The following is a 21,375-nucleotide window of genomic DNA, read 5'->3' as shown; positions in this document are numbered from 1 at the left end:
ACACACACACAGTCTAATGAGTTTTTCCCATTTTTATAATAGCCATTAATATGCGGATCATCATTACATATGAATTATCTACCTTTTTCGGAGTTCAATGCATCTAACCACCTGACCATCACTGACTTATGAAAATTATCTGCCTTTCCTTGAAAAAAAGATCTTGTGCTAAGTGGTGGTGGTGCATGCCTATAATCTCAGCACTTGGGAGGCAGAGACAGGTGGATTTCTGAGTTCAAGGCCAGCCTGGTCTACAGAGTGAGTTCCAGGACAGCCAGGGCTCTACAGAGAAACCCTGTCTCAAAAAAAAAAAAAATTCTTGTTAGGTAAGCCAATCTGGCCTTGGATTCTTGAATTCTTAATCTGTCTGCTCTACACCATAGAATGCTGAGATTATAGGTATGTATTACCACACCCAGCTTGCATTAATCATATTCAACCGAATTTGGATAAATGCTTTGGATAAATGTTAAAATTCCCTATGTTCCTGATTAAGGAAGAATGGACTAATGAAGGTAAAAGAAGCTCAAACAACACCTCAATGCCATAGGTGTTACCCTTATTATGCAAAATGGATGTAAAACTTCTCTACATCACAAGCTTACTGTACCAACCAAATAAAGCTTCTTCAGTATCACCGTGAACTTTACTTCTACAGGAATGTTCTGTGTGACTTTGAAAACTCTCACAGCATCTTATGTTTACTTTTTCTATATGCCCTTACCACAACTGATAATTGTCTGTACTTTATATGAATCCCCAATTAATTGTAAGCTCCATTAAAAATGCCTGGCACAAATCTGGTGCTCAATAAATTTTATTGAATGGATGGATGAATAAATGAAGTGATAACACTTTGTCAACTCTAATTCAAAAGTTACTGCTATTTCACTTGTTATTGTTGTTACTTTTTATTATCACACAGATGACTGCAAATCTTCAGATACTACTTGTATAACTATAACTTTACTATATGGCTTTTATTTTTTTCATACCAGCCAGAGGCTTTAGCAGCCACATTGCTAGAAATGCCTGAAGAGAGCTGAGACTTACAGAACCAAAAACACTAGCTCTCTAGCTCACCATCCTGGGATTTAAGTTGTAGTTACCATTAGGTGGATACAAGGCAGTGGTCAGGAACTCAGGGAATCAGTGATATTTGGAAAAACAGGAATATCCTGGAGGTCAAAACAAACTAATAGTAAGTGATCTAGATAATAACTAGAGAATGGTGATTGACAAGATATTAAAATGGAAGGGAAAGTTAAATGTGCAAGCATTAAAATTCAAAGCATGAAGTTGTGACTGTGATTCTAAAATGAGATATATTTGAACTCAATACTTCATAGTCTCCTTACTCTCAAGCCTAGTATTAGGAAATACTTGAGCCAACTTTCATATACATGAGCAAGGGATGATACAGTAGTAGCTTGTTGAAGGATAAGTCTAATAAAATAAGATTCTGACAGTGACAGGTTAATTATGAGTGTGTGTATACAGGAGATTTTAAAAAATATTTTATTCACAGTATGGAAACAATCAAACTTTTTAGCCTCACACTCATCTTGATTTTCATTGTCAGACATAATAAAGAACAGAGTGGTAGAATGGTAGATTCTGGAAATGGACAAGCTTGGTTCAATCCTAGCTCTTTTATTTACTTTTGTGGCCTTTGGACAAGTTACTTCACCATTATATATCAGTTCCTTCATCTGTAAAACAAAGATAATAAAAACTCCTATATCAATGTTTTGTGAAGTTTAAATGAGTTGATGCATGTAATGATCTTAGAACAGTGCCTGGACAAAGTAAATGTTAATGCATTATTGTTATCATTATTGTTATTATTATTATTATTATTATTATCACATAAGGACAAATATTAAAAGAGACAAAATAGACAAATAGGTATTGTTATCTTTACCTATATTATAAAAACATAGTGTCTAAGTATGAAATTTTCTCACTAAAAGAAAAATTTCACTTGTGCTTGAGCATAACTGACTACCAAAATATAATCATTAACAAAATTATAAAATTACTGCATCAATTTTATCCTTTTTTCTTAATATAATCCCTAAAAGTTAAGGAATATACACTTCTCAATATCAAACAATCACAAATACTACTACTGTTGGCCCACAAAACTTTTTCTATAAGAGGTAATGTGCTATTAAATATTTTGAAACTAATTCTACTAAAAGCAGAAATAGTTGACAGGTTAGTCTTAAAATATCTGCACTCAAAAAGGCATAGATGGAAAAGATTGGATTTGAAAGATCCCAAAACTAGGGAAATACTGGGAAAAAATAAACTATGAAACAATTTTCAATACCTGGATACGGCAGACACCAAAAAACCTGAATGTCAAAAAGCCGATACACTGGAGATACTGCGCAGTTGTTGGAAGACATATCGATGCTGGAAGATGTGGAGATGTTGGAAGACAGGCAGATGCTGGAAGCCCTGGAGATGCTGGAAGACTTGGAGGTGAAGGAAGACACATGTACTCCTTGGAAGACATGGATTTTTCCCGAAGACATGGATTTTGGGAAGATGTGGATTTTCGGGAAGATGTAGATTTGTGGAAGGCGTAGATTTTCAGGAAGACTTGGATTGTTAGGAGGACATGGATTTGTGGAAGGCGTAGATTTTCAGGAAGACATAGATTTTCCGGAAGACTTGGATTTCTGGGAAGACTGGGATTTATGAAAGACGAGGATTTTCAGGAAGATGTAGATTTTCAGGAAGATGTGGATTTTCAGGAAGATGTGGATTTAAGGAAGGCATAGGTTTTTCAGGAAGACATGGATTTTTGGAAGGACATGGATTTCTGGGAAGACTTTGATTTTCAGGGGAAGACTTGGATTTTCAGGAAGACGTGGATATTCACGAAGACATGGATTTTTCAGGAAGACTTGGATTTTGGGGAAGTCATGGATTTTCAGGGAGACTTGGATTTTCGGGAAGACTTGGATTTTCAGGAAGACATTGATTTTCGGCAAGACTTGGATTTTCGGGAAAACACGGATTTCTGGGAAGACACGGATTTCTGGGAAGAATTGGATCTTTGGGAAGACTCGATTTCTGGGAAGACTTGGGTTTCTGGGAAAACTTGGATTTTCGGGAAGACTTGGACTTCTGGGAAGACTTGGATTTCTGGGAAGACGTAGATTTTCTGGAAGACTTGGATTTCTGGGAAGACTTAGATTTTCAGGAAGACTTGGATTTTCTGGAAGACTTGGATTTTCGGGAAGACTTGGATTTTCAGGAAGACTTGGATTTTCGGGAAGACTCGGATTTTCAGGAAGACTTGGATTTTCTGGAAGACTCGGATTTTCAGGAAGACTTGGATTTTCAGGAAGACTTGGATTTTCGGGAAGACTCGGATTTTCAGGAAGACTTGGATTTCTGGGAAGACTCGGATTTTCAGGAAGACTTGGATTTTCGGGAAGACTCGGATTTTCAGGAAGACTTGGATTTCTGGGAAGACTTGGATTTCTGGGAAGACAGATTTCTGGGAAGACTTACATTTTCTGGAAGACTTGGATTTTCGGGAAGACTTGGATTTTCGGGAAGACTTGGATTTTCGGGAAGACTTGGATTTTCGGGAAGACTTGGATTTTCGGGAAGACTTGGATTTTTGGGAAGACTTGGATTTTTGGGAAGACTTGGATTTTCAGGAAGACTTGGATTTTCGGGAAGACTTCGATTTCTGGGAAGACTTTGATTTTCCGGAAGACCTGGATTTCTGGGAAGACTTCGATTTTCCAGAAGACATGGATTTTCGGGAAGACATGGATCTTTGGGAAGACATGGACTTTTGGGAAGACTTGGATTTTCAGGAAGACTTGGATTTTCAGGAAGACTTAGATTTCTGGGAAGACTTGGATTTTCAGGAAGACATGGATTTTTGGGAAGACTTGGATTTTCAGGAAGACTTGGATTTTCAGGAAGACATGGATTTTTGGGAAGACGTAGATTTCCTGGAAGATGTGGATTTTTGGGAAGATGTGGATTTTTGGGAAGACATGGATTTTCTGGAAGATGTGGATTTAATGGAAGACAAAGATTTTCTGCTGGAAGATGTCAATCTTCAGGAAGACATTAATCTTCAGGAAGACATACATGTTCAGGAAGACATATCTTGGCTGGAAGACCTGGAGGTTATTGGAAGACATGAATTTTCAGGAAGACATAGATCCAGGAAGACCTGGATTTAATGGAAGACATGGGCATCTGGAAGACTTGAACTGATGGAAGACATAGATGAGCTGGAAGACCTGGATTTTTCTGGAAGACATAGACTGGTTGGAAGACCTGGATTTTTTTCTGGAAGACTTGAGATTTTTCTGGAAGACCTGGATTTTGTGGAAGACGTTGATTATTCTGGAAGATGTAGATTGTTATGGAAGACATGGATTTTTCAGGAAGACATAGATTCTTCTGGAAGACTTGGATTTTTCTGGAAGACATGGATTTTCCCGGAAGACATGGATTTTTCTGGAAGACGTGGATTTTTTTTCTGGAAGACATGGATCACTTGGAAGACAAAGATTTTCCTGGAAGACACAGATTTTCCTAGAAGATCTAGATACCACGGAAGATCTAGATACCATGGAAGACTGAATCTACTGGAAGACTCTGAGGTTGTTGGAAGACATATATCATCTGGAAGACATATTTTCTGGAAGATCATGATTGTTTGGAAGACCTTGTCAGTGTTGGAAGACTTGCAGTTGCTGGAAGACCTGGAGATGTTGGAAGACCTTGGTACTGGCACCACTGGAAACCCTAGATATTGGAAACATTATAAGCACAGGATTTTTGGAGACACTGGAAGGCTTGGAATTTTGAAAACATTGGTTACTCTGGACATTAAAGATTTTGGAGGCCCTGAATGTTGGAATACTTGATACTAAAAGTCATATACTAGAAGTTTTTGATATTAGATATTGCAAATCTTGTATTTTCAAATCCCTGAACAATGGTATCCATGGATAACAAAAGACCTGGATATATTTATAAATTACCAATAAAAAAACCACTTATTGAGAGATAACAAAAAGCCTGAATATTGCCATAGTCCTGTTAAAAACCAAATAATGTATAAGAATTATACATAAATGATACTGGTAACCCTAGAGATTAAGAGACCTAGATGCTAAAAGATCTAGTTATTCATGTTTTCAGAGTAATGGAACATTTTGATGTGGGAAAAGAAAGTTCTTGAGGATGTTGAATGACTTGGGTCAGAGAAGAACTGGTAATAGAAAGATATTACAGGAGTTAAATGAATGTAAAAGCTGGGTGGTAAAGAAAAGGCCAATGAAATGCTATATTATGAAATCACAGATTTTTACTGAGCTTTACTGAGCTTGTTATAAACTGGGCTTGTTAATCACAGATAAGTAAAGGATTAATGGGTTCCTGTCCTTCCTGGGGGAATTAGTGGCTACTGATTGATAATAGGAGGAGAATCACTGTCTATGGATGAGGCTCTTGTGAGCCTCTCATACTTCAAAGGATCATTGTACACTCATGGACATATGAATGGCTCTGGTGAAACTAAGTGGATCACAAAATAAAGTCTTGAATGTACAGAAAGAACTTATAGTGGGGATGAATACTGACAGGGATAAGGAGATTAGAAAGGATAAGTACTAGAGTAATCATAAAATATTATATATACATGTATGAAATAGTCAAATAATAACTTTGATTTTTAAAAGGCACTGTGAAAATCAAGATTTAGAAGACATTTATAGATATAACTGAAAATACAGTACAAGAGACTGGAAAAGCTACAGTTGACTGCCATGAAATAAAGGACTCTAGAAGCCCTACAGGTAGGAAATACTGGATGATTGGGACTGCAAAAGATCTGAAATTTGTAACTCTGGACTGTGAATTACAAGGCTTAACTTTAAGTAGTGGCTAAAATATCAGAAGATTTAAGAAACTTAAAACTCTAATATAGTGGATAGATTAGAAAACACAAGCACTAGAGATTATTCATGTCAGAGACTAGAAAATAAGGGAAACTCTAGTAATTCAAGATATTGTCATTTGTGGAACCTAGAAGACCTAAGTTAGAGACCCTAAAAAACAGAAAGGCCTGATCTAAGAAATTAGGCCATGTTTAGAAACAAGGAAATATTGAAACACTTCCATACTATGGTATAGATTTTATATTCAAACATAATCAGACCATAGCACAGACTTTTATGACATTAGTATCTCTTCTACTAAAAAGCAAGAACAAGGACATTTAAAGTACATAGCAAATAGGAAACAGGAAGTTCAAATAAAAAAGAAGTAATTTGAATGTCTTAGAACCTATCTTCACAGTCTCAAAGAACTGATCTGTTTAAACATTTATGGGTTGGCAGAATGAATGGTAACAGGATATAAATTATCAAATAATATATTGTACCTTCATTAGAAATGTTACTTGGTTCTAGATCAGGTTTCAGCCAAGATGTTCTGAAAAGGATTAAGTTGTTAATATTTTATGGTCTCTATTGAAACTACTCAATCACACTATTATTGTAGATGTAGATAAGAAAAATAACATCTATGGTTATATTCCAGTGAGACTTAATTTATTTAAAAAAAAAGTATGGGTGGGTGGATTTATCCCAAAGGTTATAATTTGCGAAGTCCAGATCTAAATACTAAATCTAAAGTATAATACATTTAAGCAATCCAAGTTTAGCTGTTGCATGAGGAGTACAGATACAACATTTTGAAGCCTAGTAGCAAATAAAAGATATTGTATAACATGCTGATACACAAGAGTTGAAGCTGCTAATTGTTCAGGTTCCCTTATATTCAGAGACAAAGTAAATTGGGATGCACCTAAAGTCCCAATAAAGGAGGATGATGGTCAGAGGCTAGAGGATTACACATATTAAAAAAATAAAAAAACACAGAGACGAAATCTACCCTTGTATTCTGAACATACATGGAGACAGGTAAAATGAAGTTTATAATTTGATAGGGCAATCTCATGAATAAAAATATATATGTAATGTTTTGACCTCACTCACTAGAACTTAAGTAATAGCCATAAGAGATGAGAACTCAGTTATAATCTGAAGTTCTTTATAACTTAAATAAGGCTTAAGAGAACAGGAATTGGCACATATATTAAATACAAGAGAACTCAAGGAGTCAAAACTAGCAAGGCATACTGGGAATGGTCAGTGAGTTAAAAGTCAAAAGGCTGACAAGGAGATAATGGGCAGTTACTGTGGGTCTTCTGACAAGGAAATATTTGACTCTAAGACAAAGATGATGATAGTTGTGTATAGAGGTTCTAAGTAGCAAAGGCTACTAAGCATACACAGCTACACATGTAAAGACTGGTATACTGAACATTCTGAGTTAAAACAGGGTTATGATGTAAAGCCACTGCAGTAATACTGGGAGGCAGTATTGTAAAATTGAACTGAGGCAATGAAAGATGTGTAACTTGAAAAACATAGTACTAGAGTCTTATTTGTACCCAACTTTCTGACTATCACTTTTTTAAAATTCCTGAATGCCATGATAAATGCATAAAATACTGGAGAGTTCAGAAGTCAGTTGTGGAGATTCTTCCTTGCCTAGTAAGAACACTTTGACTAGCACAGTTCTTTGAAAGGGAACTTTGCTAAAAAGTTAGTGATTAAGAGTGAATTCTATGCATATTTATCATTCCTCTCTATATCAGAGTGTCTTAATTATCTTTAAGCTGGAATTAAGTAGATTGATTATTTTTAAGAGAACAGGAACACAGTCATATCAAAAAGTCACTACCTCTAATCACCAGGCAAATAGACATCATACAACAGTAATCACATTAATAAGTATAGTGTGAAAGAATCACTAAAGGAAAAATGGATGTGTTTCTGGTATCCCTTATAAGCAAACAAAGAAAAATATTAAAATATGCTTTTAATTCTTTCTTTTAAAATCATCATATATATCATATTTTGAAGGAAAAGTTATCATGTTTTAATACACAAAACTTATTTATATAATAATAATAATAATAATAATAATAGCAATGATTTATTGAGCACTTACTATGTGCCAGGCACTGTACTAGGCATCTTGTGTAATCTCCATTTGCCACCTAATAATACAGGCATTTTCACCCCATTTTACAGATTAAATAATGAAGTTCAGAACAGTTAACAGACATGCCCACAGTCACACAGCTAGTTAACTGGCATGAGAAAATATTAAAATTTGTCTGTCTAATTCTGAGACCTAGGCTCTGTGATGACTTATCCTACACTAAAAGGTGAACGATTACCTTGGCAGGACAAAGCATCTCAAACCCAAAAATAAACAGTATCCCTGACCCAGAGCAGACAAAAAGTCAATGTCCACATTTCCAAACCCTTAGTCGAAATCACTTTAGGATATGTATCATATCGCCACCACATAGTGAAGTACCAACTCTGGGTACTTATAAGGAAGAGCTAACGAGTAATGCAAGACAAAATCCATTGTCTCAGATACACTAGATTTATGCTTAACTTTGCCACATATGTTCATGCTAAAGAAATATTCTCCAGTCTCCTTTCTTGATTTTTACATTTCATCAAAATATTTTCTTACATTCACAACATGGTGTTTGACAATACTGATACCCAAGACCATCATAAAAGGGTAATTATCTAATGTAAAGTTCAGTGATCAGTACATTTCATGTCAAAAGCATCATTCACAGATTCTTAAACATAAACAATGGGACTTTTATTAACTTTTAGGTGGTGTCAGATGCATGATCTAAATGTGTAAGCTAGCTTCATGTTTTCAGCTTTCAAAAATTGTAAATGGAATAATCTTTTATTTTTTTAGATATTTTCTTTATTTTCATTTCTAATGTTATCCCCTTTCCTGGTTTACCGTCCGAAAATCCCCTATCCCCTCCTCCCTCCCCCTGCACCCCAACCTACCCACTCCCATTTCTGGTCCTGGCATTCCCCTATACTGGGGCATAGAGCCTTCACAGGGCTAAGGGCCTCTTCTTCCATAGATGACTGACTAGGCCACCCTCTGCTACATATATAGCTAGAGCCACAAGTTCCACCATGTGTTTTCTTTGATTGGTGGTACAGTTCCAAGGAGCTCTGGGGGTACTGGTTAGTTGATATTGATATTCCTCCTGTAGAGTTTCAAACCTCTTCAGCTCCCTGGGTACTTTTCCTGGCTCCTTCAATGGGGTCCTTGTGGAATAATCTTTTAAAATCAACTACTAACTTTCTAATACAGTCTCTATTTCAGCAACTGAGCTACCCCATTCTCCCTATCCTCCTTGTTATTTTTTCATATTTCTCACAGTGATTAAGTATGCCTATAGAGAAGGAATTTTCTATCTGTGTGCTTGTTTATATTGAGCTTAAGAACTTACCCAAACTGTTTGATGATAGAAACTCTCTAAAACCAATTAAAATAAATAAGATGAGAAGGTGGCACAGTGGAGACAAGCTCTACATGCATGAGAACCTGAATTTGATTCCCCAGAACCCACATTTGAAAAATAAGCCAGACTGTAACTCCAGAGTAGGAAGATGATGTAGAAACAGTATAAAGAGACCCTATCTCAAAGGAATTAGCTGGAAAGTGACAGAGCAAGAAAACCAATGTCCTGCTGTGGCCTCCATGTCCACACACTGGTGTATGAACCAATACAAACCTGCATATACAACACACACGCATACACACACACACACACACACACACACACACACACACCATACAGTAACACAAATATTCATTCATACAACAAAAATACAGGACCTAAATACACAGAAATGTTTTAATTTGGGGGAGAATATTCAGAATTAAAAAATAAGGATATTTATTTGCCTGACGATGTTGTCATTAAATTCTACTTCTATCGCTTAATCTATAAAAAATAATACATCTTCCTATAAATTTGACTTGCTTTCGAACTGAACCGGATTAAAGTGTTCTAACAAAAAAGGACACTAAAATCCATCATGTATCCTCACCAGTGATACTTCTGAGATTTTAACTGAATTTTGTCCTAAATAGAAATTAAATTTATCTCAGCATTTTAATTCAAATTATCAGAGCCCTAAAGAATTTATTCTATCATCCAAAGTCTATATAGTCCTACACAATTAAAAGAATATAATGTTTAATTTTTTTTTACTTTATTACACTGACTTTCTAGTTGATGTAATTCAATTTAAAAAATGGTTTCTCTAAGTCTGATCAAATTAAGAAGAATAGTAGCCAAAGTGGTAATATCAATCCATGGGAAAGTTATCAGAAAATTTCATTCTTTAAAGGCATATATAGCCACTGATAATACTGGCAAAGATGGTGAATGACTTTAAAATACTTATCCATGGCCATGACTAAGAAGAAACTAGTTATTTATGGAAGCTTAAAACATTGACCATATAGATGTTTGCATTTATATCTATCAAAATGACAGGTATAAATTCTTTAAAATCATATGAAAGTGGTTTGAGTTATTTTTTCCAAGTGCTATTATATATAATATAATAGAATATATACATGTGTATATATGTATATGTGTATATATATTTATATGTATATGTATATATATACACATACACACATACTCATGGAAGGTGTTTTCTCATTAAGAAGTTGACCTCTTTATTCTATGTTACCTAATACCTAAATTTCTTTTCTGGGAGGGTCTAAAATATATAAAGCTTGACTCACAACCACATTTTCACAATGCTGGAGAATGAACCCAGAGACTATAATTTGCCAAGCAAGGGCTCTACTACATAACTATATCTGCAGTCCAACCACCCTCAATTTTCAAATAACATGAATGAAATTTAACATTATTATTGACCCTGGCTTCTGCATAAAGTCTAAGGTACTCACAAAGTTAACCAATAAGGTTGATGTCATTTTGTCTGAATGTGGCAATACCAAAGTTAGAACACTTGGAGATAAAGATACTATACCCTCATTTGGAAACTAGGAAAAGTCTAGAGTGACTTTAGTGAGACTGCTCATTGACCTAGTGGCAGAACAAACGCTGAGATGATCATGTTAGCCTTGTTCCCTGAGCCCAACACTAGTTCACTTCTATTTTTCTATCTTAATTTTGTATCACCTAATAGCAGAAGTGTTCATGTAGAGATGTACACAGAACCATTGAGTTGGTTTGCAAATATATAGGTACTGCCCCTACTGCTAGGAACACATTCCAGAAATGCCATGTTTTCGGAGCTCCCCTCCCTGACTCCAAAATCCAGTCAATGCTGAGAACACCTGTGGGTTAGAGGAGAAGTGAGTGCTTGCTAAGAACTGTAACATTGCTAGGGCCACACTATCTGACAGTGCACTTTCAACCTACATCTGCTTCTTCTGAGCCTTGAGAATGCCAGCCATCTTGCTTACTGTGTGAGCAAGGCCTATTATTAACACTATGGCTCAAAAGAAACATTTACTTCATTACTGAATAAACTGCTTGCATTCCAGGATGTCTTTATGCAATTTAGGATATATTAAGTAATTTTTCCCAACTTCATATCGAGATTTACTCTTCCTTTCTCTCTTCAGGCAGTATTATGTCATTATCCTTTGCAATCAGGGTGCTCCTTCTATAATGTTGGCACAGTAGCAGTTAGGGCAAAAAGATCAAGCAATGCTAGTCAGACTTCCTCTCTGTTTCCAGAAAAAGTACACAACTGAGTTCAAAATAGATAGCAGGTAAAAATATGTGTAAGTACTAAAAGGCCAGGCAGGCTCATCATATGCCAGAAAAAATAATCATTTCTGAGTGTCTTACCTCTGGTTTTGTCATTTTCTCTCTTTGTTAAATCTGCATAGGAAATTTCAAACATTCAAAATTCACTTTAACAATACTTCAGTCAAATAATGAGATTACAAAAGTGAATTAAACACTCAAACTTCAACTAGAAGTGAGTTCTGCAGCACCTTTTGGGAACAGGAAATTTTAGCATTACCTTTTCTGGAGGAGGTTCAGCATCTCAGAAACACTTGGATGAGGCAAACATGAGAACAAGAGGGAAGTATGGAAATTAACTATACTAACTTCTCCTCATTGATTAGGTACCAATGCAAATCAAGGAATTTATGATAAATACTCTGCTACTCAGAATCAGGCATTACATAACTTAGATGACTACATACAACAAATGACCTTATGCCAAACTAATCAGAATTAAAGTAAACTTCAGGAATGAAGATGATAAAGCAGATAGCAGGCCCCTCCCACTTTGCGAGGTTCTAGAATGTGTGCCAGAATCCCTCACACTATGCATGTCAAAGGACTTAAGGACCTTTGTGGTAAAGGGTGAGACATAGAAAAGAGTACTGTGAAAGTCCAAGACAATTGGTTTGTTCACAGAAATAAAATACCAAAGCACATCTCAGTGATATTTCCCAAAGTTTCATACCAGCAGTTCTGGTTACTTGGCAACTATTTTTCATTTTTGTCTGCTCTCATGGCAAGGATAACAATGCACCTATGAAAAAATGCTGCTCATGACAACAGTGGTAAGGAAAGAACAGAGAACATCAGAGTTTGCTGCAGAGAAGTAGTCTTGCTCTTCTTCACTTTCTTCCTCCAGAGCATGAGTCACCAAACTTATTGTCAGAAGTGTCAGAGAAGGGTCTGAATCCAAAGTTTCAACTATGGGTGAGGGATGTTGTTTGGAAGACTGGGTGGATGGTCCATGTTCCTTCTCCCCTGTCAAGAGTAGAGAGAAGAGACTTATTGACCTTGTTTGATTACAGATTCATAGGTTATGTATTATCACATAATCCTCTTTGAACTGAACGATCTCTCCCTGTCCTATTATTTGATGTGCAGATCACACACCTCAATATTCTGTGAGTTTTTGAATGCTAACCTGAGATGGCTTATTTTTAATCAACATTTGAGGCAATCCTATCTGTAAAATATTTGTCAGATATATTCTTAGGTTGGGAGTCAAAAGACTGGCATCATCACTTAAACCCATCTCTTTAAACCTTCTATGACCACAATATTGTGCCCTATGGTACATTTTCAATTCCTTCCATGACTGGAAGAAGACACTCAAAACCAGTAACAACCTCAGTGTAAGATTTCTGCCAGATTCCACTAGGGGTTTTTGAGATTTTTATTTCTCTCACTTATTTTCCTACTATTGTTAGGATAAGTGAAGAGAATTCTCTGAGCTACTTTCTCAGAGCTGAATACAGTGCATCATGAACATTATGAGTACTCCAAGGACCAATGTGGGGCTTGAAGGAGAAAAACAGTTCTCAGCAAAATGGAGATGATTTGCACACGAGGACCAGCATTCATTATCACTTTTGCAGTTGTGACACTGTCCAAAATCAGCTGTACTTTCAAGCCAGTTTCATTTTCATGTGAGTATTGACTAACCTCAGTAGAAAATCCACTAGATAGCATTTCACAAAGAGTTTCTCAGCTTTAATTGATAGTTTTCATGCATGTAGACATAAAATCGTGTCTGTTACTCTCTTAAAGGATCAAAGATTCTGGAATTCTGTAGTAGCCAGAGTTTAACAGGGGCAAGACGAGAAACACTGGAACAAAGCAGAACTTTGACAATATTGTTTCCAGGCATTGGGGCACTGCTCTTTTTCTTGTCCTTTGTAATGACATTCAAGTTGGCATGTACTTATGGAAGAACGGGATCACTTCATCTGCATTGCTCAAAAAACTGCCATCTCTTATAGTCATCTTGTTACCTCCTGGCCTGTATCCTCCTCCTGCTACTTTTTTCCATGAAGCCCATAATGCCCTTAATGCTTATTTGACCACCCATCCCTTTCGATGAGTAGTTTAAAGTTTCACCTTGCTACAAAGGTAAATTTGAATTTGGGTATGTTCATCGACAGTTTGTGCAAATGGACAGAGGCCTGTTCAATTGCTCTTTTTGAAATTACAACTACAAATCAATTCTGAGTTTCTGTATTTCAGCATTTTTATGTTATGTGTGATTTTTCTAGTCAGTCCAGTCTGTCCCTCACTGTACTAGCTGTGACAGTGCTCATTTCTCTTTACTTGGAAAACTGGATTTTCAGAAACAGCAAACATCATCACAGAGTTTTTGCTTTTACCTTTATCAAACATTTCACAACACTCATTTTGGTTGCTCTCAATGCTACCTTTCTTTCCCTATTCAATTTTCATGCCTCCTATCACCCATCCTTTTTTGGGGGAGGGGGTTGCTCAGAGGTCATTCTCACCCTAATTTAGACAAATTTACAGTGATTGAAAGTTTCATTATCACTAAGACGTAAATGATACTAATTCGTAATACTTAATAGCCAAATGGTAAAATTAACGACCCAGGTAAAGAGGGCTAAACCCTTTTTGATATATAAAACACAAGCACATGAGGAATGGCTGTGGAGAGTAGAGGCGGAAGTGCAGAGGGCTGAAGCAAGGAACTCAAAGGTTGATTTTTTTTTTTTTTTTTTGCACATGCACAATCAGCTAGGCAACTCAGCAGTGATGACTTGAACTTGCATAGTGTTCTAAAGATCACAAAGGTGCAGCAGACAAGATAAGCCAAAATGTTGCATGAGAATGACTTGCAGTTGTATAGGGACCACAGAATTCAGGAGTCAAGGTCATGCTACCAGTTTGAGGTGGGAATGACAAATACCACCATCTAGAAGAAAGCAGACACAGAAATAGGAAAGTGCGTCAGAATGGGGGTAGTTGGAATGAGTAGATTATGAGGTAATGAGAATGACAGCTATTTGGAAGAATAATATTTGCTAGATCACGTTTGCAAAAGTTGAAGCAACTGCACACTCACCGGCAGTCGATTTGCGTGTCTTTCTTCAGTGTGCTGACCAACAGGACATGTTACTGACCTTTGGGATTTGTACCAAACAGATGAATAAGAAGACATTTCACTTTTTCCTTAATTTTCATTGGTTTAATCATCTGTCCATATGCCGAGAATCTCTGCTTATGTAGAGCACAGCGTAAGTGATCTAGCTCCATTTTATTCCACCCTAGTTTTATTTTTGAGGAAAAGATGAGTATTGACCAGAAATCCCTCTTCTGGCAGGCTAGCTGAAAATGATGAGATGTAAGATGACTGCCTGAATTTCCACTAGACAACTTTGAACTTCATTAATCATCCCATATGAATATTTAGACCGGAAAGGTAGCTCAATTGGAGAAGAGAATGAGTGTCCATCATTCAAAAAGCCCTGGGTTCAATCCCCAGCACTGCATAAACAGTAGACATGTTAGTACATGCTTGTAATTTCAGCACTCAAGAGAATGAAGCAGGATTAGAAGTTCAAGATTATCCTAGACTACATTGCAAGTTCCAGGTCATCCTAGGTAACATGAGACCAAGATGCTTTCTAGAAAGAAAGGAAGAAAGAAAGAAAGAAAGAAAGAAAGAAAGAAAGAAAGAAAGAAAGAAAGAAAGAAAGAAAGAGAAAAGGAAGAAAGAGGAAAGAAAGAAAGAGATAAAGAAAAGAAAGAAGAGCCATAAAAGTAAAAGATGGATGGAAGAGGGACAGAGAGGAGAGGAATCCCATATGCAAGCTTAATGATATTCCCCACCCTGTGACATAACTATTGACAACAGCTATGATGATAACGACTTGAAAGAATCACAAAAGGCATAAAAAGAATTTCAAGAAATCTTTGTCATTCCCATAACAGATACACATATCACCCCCGCCTCCATATAACCGTTATTTCTCTGTTTATGTGTCAGGCATTTAGGTGAACACACATGGAGCCTAGAGACTGACATCTGATATCTTTTTCTGCATTCTGCTTTATGTTTTCAGATAGTATTTATCACCCTCAATTGCTATTCATTTACCTTGTTTATGAGACATGATCCTCATACATTGTTATCATTCGCCATCTATTTTTTTTTGAAACAGAATTTTTCAAGAACCTGGTATTTACTGATTCAACTAGACCTGCTGGTCAACAAGTCCCAAGATTCCTGCCTTCATTTCTCTAAATCTTGGTGTTACAGGAACGCATCACCTCACCTGCCTTTATTTGAATGCTGTATATCCACACTCCGGTTCTCATATTGTACCTTCTACTCTACCCTCAGACATCTCTCTTAGTGAAGCTCCTCCTCTGAACTTCCTTAGGAGGATTCCTATAGTCTTAGAGCTTCAAGTCAGCACTGTGGTTTACCCTTCAATTTCTCAAGAGACTAGGAGAAAATGAGGAAAGAAGGATAATTATTACACAAGTTGTTGGTTTAACTCCTTTACTCCTTTGCCATTCTACTATCTCTTGATGAAGGCTTCACTGAAAGGTAATAAATGATAGTAATGGTTTGGAAAAAACTGAAGCTATTCGAATAGAAGTTGGATGTTTGACATCATTATTTAAACACCTATGGCTATTGGGTATGATAATGAAACTATGATTACATAGGCTAATAGCCACTGCTTGGAAGCATACTGAAAAATATGTATACATTATCAGTAATTTATTCTATGAAAAACTGTTAATTTTGGAATTCATGTGATTGGTAGTTAGCTATTCAATGCCCTATAACTTTACTTTGTAGGTTTGAAAATTCTCATTAATATGTCTGTATGAAATAACAATTTCATTTTTCTTGGTTACATTTGTGGCAATATTATGTATCTGAAGCTTATGAAGTTAAATGCAAAATAAAAGTAATAATCAAAGAAATAATAATTGGAGGAAAATAACTATGAAATCTTCACTCAGTAATTAGATGGCTAATGCTAAAGGAATTACTAACCTGAATGGATAGTACAGCTCAATAGTAGAATACTCACTCATTTAGATTATGTATGTACCTGGGTTCTGTCCCCAACACACCCACACACATAGATACACACATACACACACACACACACACACACACACACACACACACACACACACACACACAACTATCAAAGTTTTAAAAACTCAATGTCCAAGCCATTAACCAGAAACAAGACTATCTGAACGTTGGAAGAGTTCCACTTCATTACAGTAATAACTGTTTTCTAATCCATATATCAGAGACTTATAAAAGAGCATAACCAGGGTATATGGAATAAATGACTACTATATTTTAAACTATAGCACTGGATAAGACTCCATTCAACCAGTTTTCAAATGATGGGATATACTTTTATACATAAAAAGACCCACTTTCCAGTGGAGTTTCATCTCTGTCCTTGCAAAGAAAACGTCAGTATTGTAGTAGGATGCTGGATCAGGCAGCATGAAGGCTAAGTGCTTTGAAATAAACTTCATATGTTACCATATTTCTGTACTGAAAGCTCCACTACAAAGAGCCTCCAAGTTGTGGGGATGTTAAGAATTAATGGTGTAATCAAGCACACTTGTTCTGAAGGCATTTTCCCCCCAAGCACATTTAAATCTGCAAGAGTGAAAGCTTAAGGCCATTCTTGTGAGAACAGGAACCCTGGAGCCCTCAGGAAGGAAAAAGCGTGACTGGCTATTTTCTTCTGCCAGGAGTTAGAGCTCAGAAGGGCAAGAAAATAACAGGATGTTTTATTTTTCCCCCTCTGGACACTTCAAGAAAGAACAAGGTCTACTTTTTAAATCCCACTCCCTGGGAGGACTTGCATGGACAAATAGAACCAAGTTAATTGCAGCATCTGTACTGAAAGGACATTAAGGAATTTGCTTTTCTGTAACTTTACTTTTCAAAAGTTTTAAAACTCAACCAACATCTAATTTGTAGTTTTAAAAACTATAGGCCCTTATGAATTAGTTCACATTTTAATACCCAAAAGTACTGACTGACAATGAGGTTTCCATAAAGAATCTTATTTTTCTCCAAAAATTAATGATATATCTACAGTGATATATACTACTAATAATGATATATACTACTAACAAAGATTCCATTTTGCTGAGTTTTGAAACCACAGCAACCTTTATAAGATGAGGTTTAGATCCTGTACCTCTTCTCTGAGTCCCTAGGTCCTACTGAACCTTTTCCCAACACTTCCTCTATGATGGACTCATCATCCACCAACTCTTCCTTTTTTTTTCTTTTGTCAACATTTCAGCCAGCAAAAATGAGATTTCAGCCACCCACCTTCCCTTAACTTTTAGCCTTTATTCCAAGCACAAACCATGTCCAGGAAACTGGACTTAAACAGAAATTATCTGAGAAAACTGTAAGTGGATTGCTTTAGAAAAGAATGTAAAACTGCAGAATCTGATAAGCAGTATACACCAAGAAGCAACAGCAGGCTTCATGATTTGGCTCTCTCTGGCTTTCAAAACCTGCTACATGCCATCTTACTTCCTGTTCATTCTGCCCTATTTCACAACAAGTAAATGGCAGTGCAGCATTGAAAGATGATGCTTTCCCTTCTCAGAAAAACTTCCCTGATCGCTTTCCACAAAATTCACAGGACCATCTCTTACCCTTTACTCTGTTTCCTCAAAATGGTTATTGATACAATTTAATAATTTTTTATTGTATTTTTTCCTACTCATAAGGACCATGAGTCCCTTCTACCTTTATACCTAGAAGAATAGAACCCAAGCAACAGTTCCCATTGTCACATTAAACTACTTGAAAGAAGCTTGCCTCTAACTCATAGCAGGCCTCAAGCAAACAGGCTGAGGAGGAAGAAGGATGATGATAATGACCATGACAATAATGGCAGAGGAAGAGGGAGGAAGAGGAGGGGGAGCAGCAGCAGGGACACTTATAAGCACATCCCACAGCAAATGCTGCTGCTTGTTTCTGCTTTCCTATTCTTGATGCTGCTTTAGAGAGTTCACCTTCCATCTCTACAAAGGCCCCTGACCCTATGGCACACCTCCACTGCCCAACAAATACTAATCCTAAATTCAACAGGTATGAGCATCATACAAGCACACCGGCCGTTCCTAAACTAGCTATTGGGGGAGAGGGTTCCAAGAAACCACTGACTGTGAAATTATATCTGGACTGGGATTTTGAGTTAAGCAGAGGAAAAACATTTGAAAAAGAAAGACACATATGTCAAAAGTATGGACACACTTCCTTCTAAAGGAATCCTACCTTTATCAGGTTGTATAGCATGCCCTTCTTTCTTCTCATAATGCTACTGCCTCAAAGAGCAGGTGAACATACTGAAGGGTAGGGCAAGGAGAAAGACTTTGCACTCAGCATTAGGAAGAGCTCACTAAATAGCAAGATCTAATACAAAATGGGCAAAGCTGCCTCCTGTAGTTACAAAGATCCCTAACTGTAAAAGTGTCAGATGTCACAAATGTACACTAACAGATTCCCCTTCAATCCTGGCATGGTGGTACACATATGTAACCCCAGAACTCAGGAGGAAAAGGCAGGAAGATAGTGAGCTTGAGTAAAACTTAGATTGCATGGACTATTCAAAAAGCCCATCTCAAGAACAATACACTGAATCTGCAAAAGGGGTTCTTATTAGTGTGGTGTGATTGCAAACACCTATATTCTGAGCACCCGGGAGGTAGAGGAGAAGGATCCTAAGATAGTAAAAGCCTGTCTCAACCAAGATTTAAAAAAAAAAAAGTTTTCTAGGAAGATTTATCTCACTAGCCCCTAATCAACATGTACAATTTTGCTCATTGTTTCCTTAGCTGAACTTTAAGGTTTCATATAATCACATCTTAGAGTTATCATCATCACCCCTATCTTATAAATAAGGAAACACTCACAGAGGTTAAGTCACCTAGTCATGGTCACACACTCACGTATGTGACCCTCTAATATCTACGTGAATACTTAAGGTAAAGACCTTAGTGCCAAGGATAGAACCCAAGGCCTCTCATATGCTAGCAAAGTACTCTTTCATCAAGCTACAACGCCAGCCCTAAAGCCCAATATTGACATCAATGAAGTCATGATCCAAACTCCACAGTTAACCATTAGTATACATGAAGCTAATGTCTTTCAGGTCTTTTCTTATAATTAATTCTCTTTCTTTTAAGTGGGTAGAGGAGTGTTGAGTCAGGGTTCTAGGTAGGTCAGCCTGCCCCCCTCTCCAAAGTACTGAGATTACAGGCTTGTGGGCTTGCATAACCAGCAAGATCTTATAATTTTTAACTGCTATAAAACCATCATAAGACATTAAGTTCTTGGTTAAATTTTAAAAGAAGGTTCTGGTCTGGAGATACGGCTCAGTGGTTAGGAGCATATACTGTCCTTACAGCGGACCCAGTTTCACATGCTAGCACCCATGGTTGGTGGGTCACAGCTGCCTGTAGCTGTAGCTCCAGGGTGATTTGATGTCTCTGTCCTCTGTACACATACGGACTCGCATACATAAACCACACACATAGCCATAACTAAAAATAAAATAAACATTTTTAAAAATGAAACAAACCTAAAGGAGCCTTGACTGTTAGAAAACATTTAAGCAATAAGCACATTTGCACTAGGGAGGAAGAGTCAAGAGTTGGGAGTTCAGGGTCATCTTAAGCTACACAGTAACTTGAGATTAGCCTGAGATATATAAGATGTGGTGGCAAAAAAAAATGAAATGAAAAAGATGTATACTGACAATGTTATAACAACTGAAGTCATACCAAATACAATATGCAGAATAGATTCCTGGTTCCAATGCAAACTGGGTTTAAGGTCTCCACCATATAGTTTATGAAAACTGTAACAAGTCATAAATATTAATCTAACATTCCACTAAATTTTCACATATTAGCTAAACATAATAAGTAGATTTCAATGTGATCCTATTCAGAATCCTATGCACTGTCTGTTATTTTATTTACAGAATGGTATTATAAATGTTTCACATTATCAGTTCTCAAAACACAGTGCATTTAATATAATCCATTACTGGAGATGTCTGTGTGGCATCCTCAGTTGTAAATTAGAAAAATCACATAACTACTTACAATCTATTTTCATTCTTCCAAATAAATAATAGAAATTCACAATTTAACTTTAAAGTTTAAATGTCATCGTTATAGGCAAAACTCATATTTATATTCAAAATAAGCTAGAGCTTTAATGAGAATATTGATTCTTACTAATTCCCACACTGCTTGATTGTTCCATTTCAAAATTTGATAATAAAGTCAGGTAAAAATGTCTTTGCTTTTCTTCTATGGTTCAATGGATTATTCACAAAACAGACATCTTTAAGATGTTAATAATTATTTACTTTTTAAATTAAAATTTCATGGAAAATCATTCATAATTCTTAATGGATAAAGCTACATTTTTGTATCTCTGAAAATTCCTTTTTCAAAAAAAGGTCTATGTAGTAACAGTGCCGTCTGCTGGCTAAAGTATGGAATTGCCAAATTTGGCCCCATAAAAGCAGAAGCTGTGATATATTGTGAGCCCTAGAGATGCCCACAGCAAATTCTCTCACCTACTT

At 36.5% G+C, this 21,375-nt stretch overlaps 2 protein-coding genes across 8 annotated transcripts in view; one reads left to right on the top strand and one right to left on the bottom strand.

Annotated features, from left to right (window-relative positions):
• LOC110286137 (melanoma-associated antigen 1-like) overlaps window positions 1–21,375 on the bottom strand; it is a 160,448-nt gene that overhangs the window by 87,787 nt on the left and 51,286 nt on the right. Inside the window, exon 8 of one of the 7 annotated variants that reach the window (XR_003835709.1) lies at window positions 10,635–12,730. The exons of the other annotated variants lie outside the window; for them this stretch is intronic. The gene's annotated coding sequence lies outside the window, so the exon portion shown is untranslated. Of the gene's footprint in view, window positions 1–10,634; window positions 12,731–21,375 lie in introns of those variants that run through there. 7 annotated transcript variants of the gene reach the window in all.
• Cdr1 (cerebellar degeneration related protein 1) lies at window positions 2,523–4,223 on the top strand. The gene is given in 4 exon segments (XM_021153816.1): window positions 2,523–2,593; window positions 2,681–3,078; window positions 3,081–3,510; window positions 3,512–4,223. Coding segments are annotated over 4 exon segments (1,611 nt in total).

The sequence above is a fragment of the Mus caroli genome, chromosome X (assembly GCF_900094665.2).
Source record: "Mus caroli chromosome X, CAROLI_EIJ_v1.1, whole genome shotgun sequence".
NCBI classification, from domain to species: Eukaryota; Metazoa; Chordata; class Mammalia; order Rodentia; family Muridae; genus Mus; species Mus caroli.
Note: the sequence above shows the minus strand (reverse complement) of the source record. Positions and strands in the feature narration are given on the sequence as shown.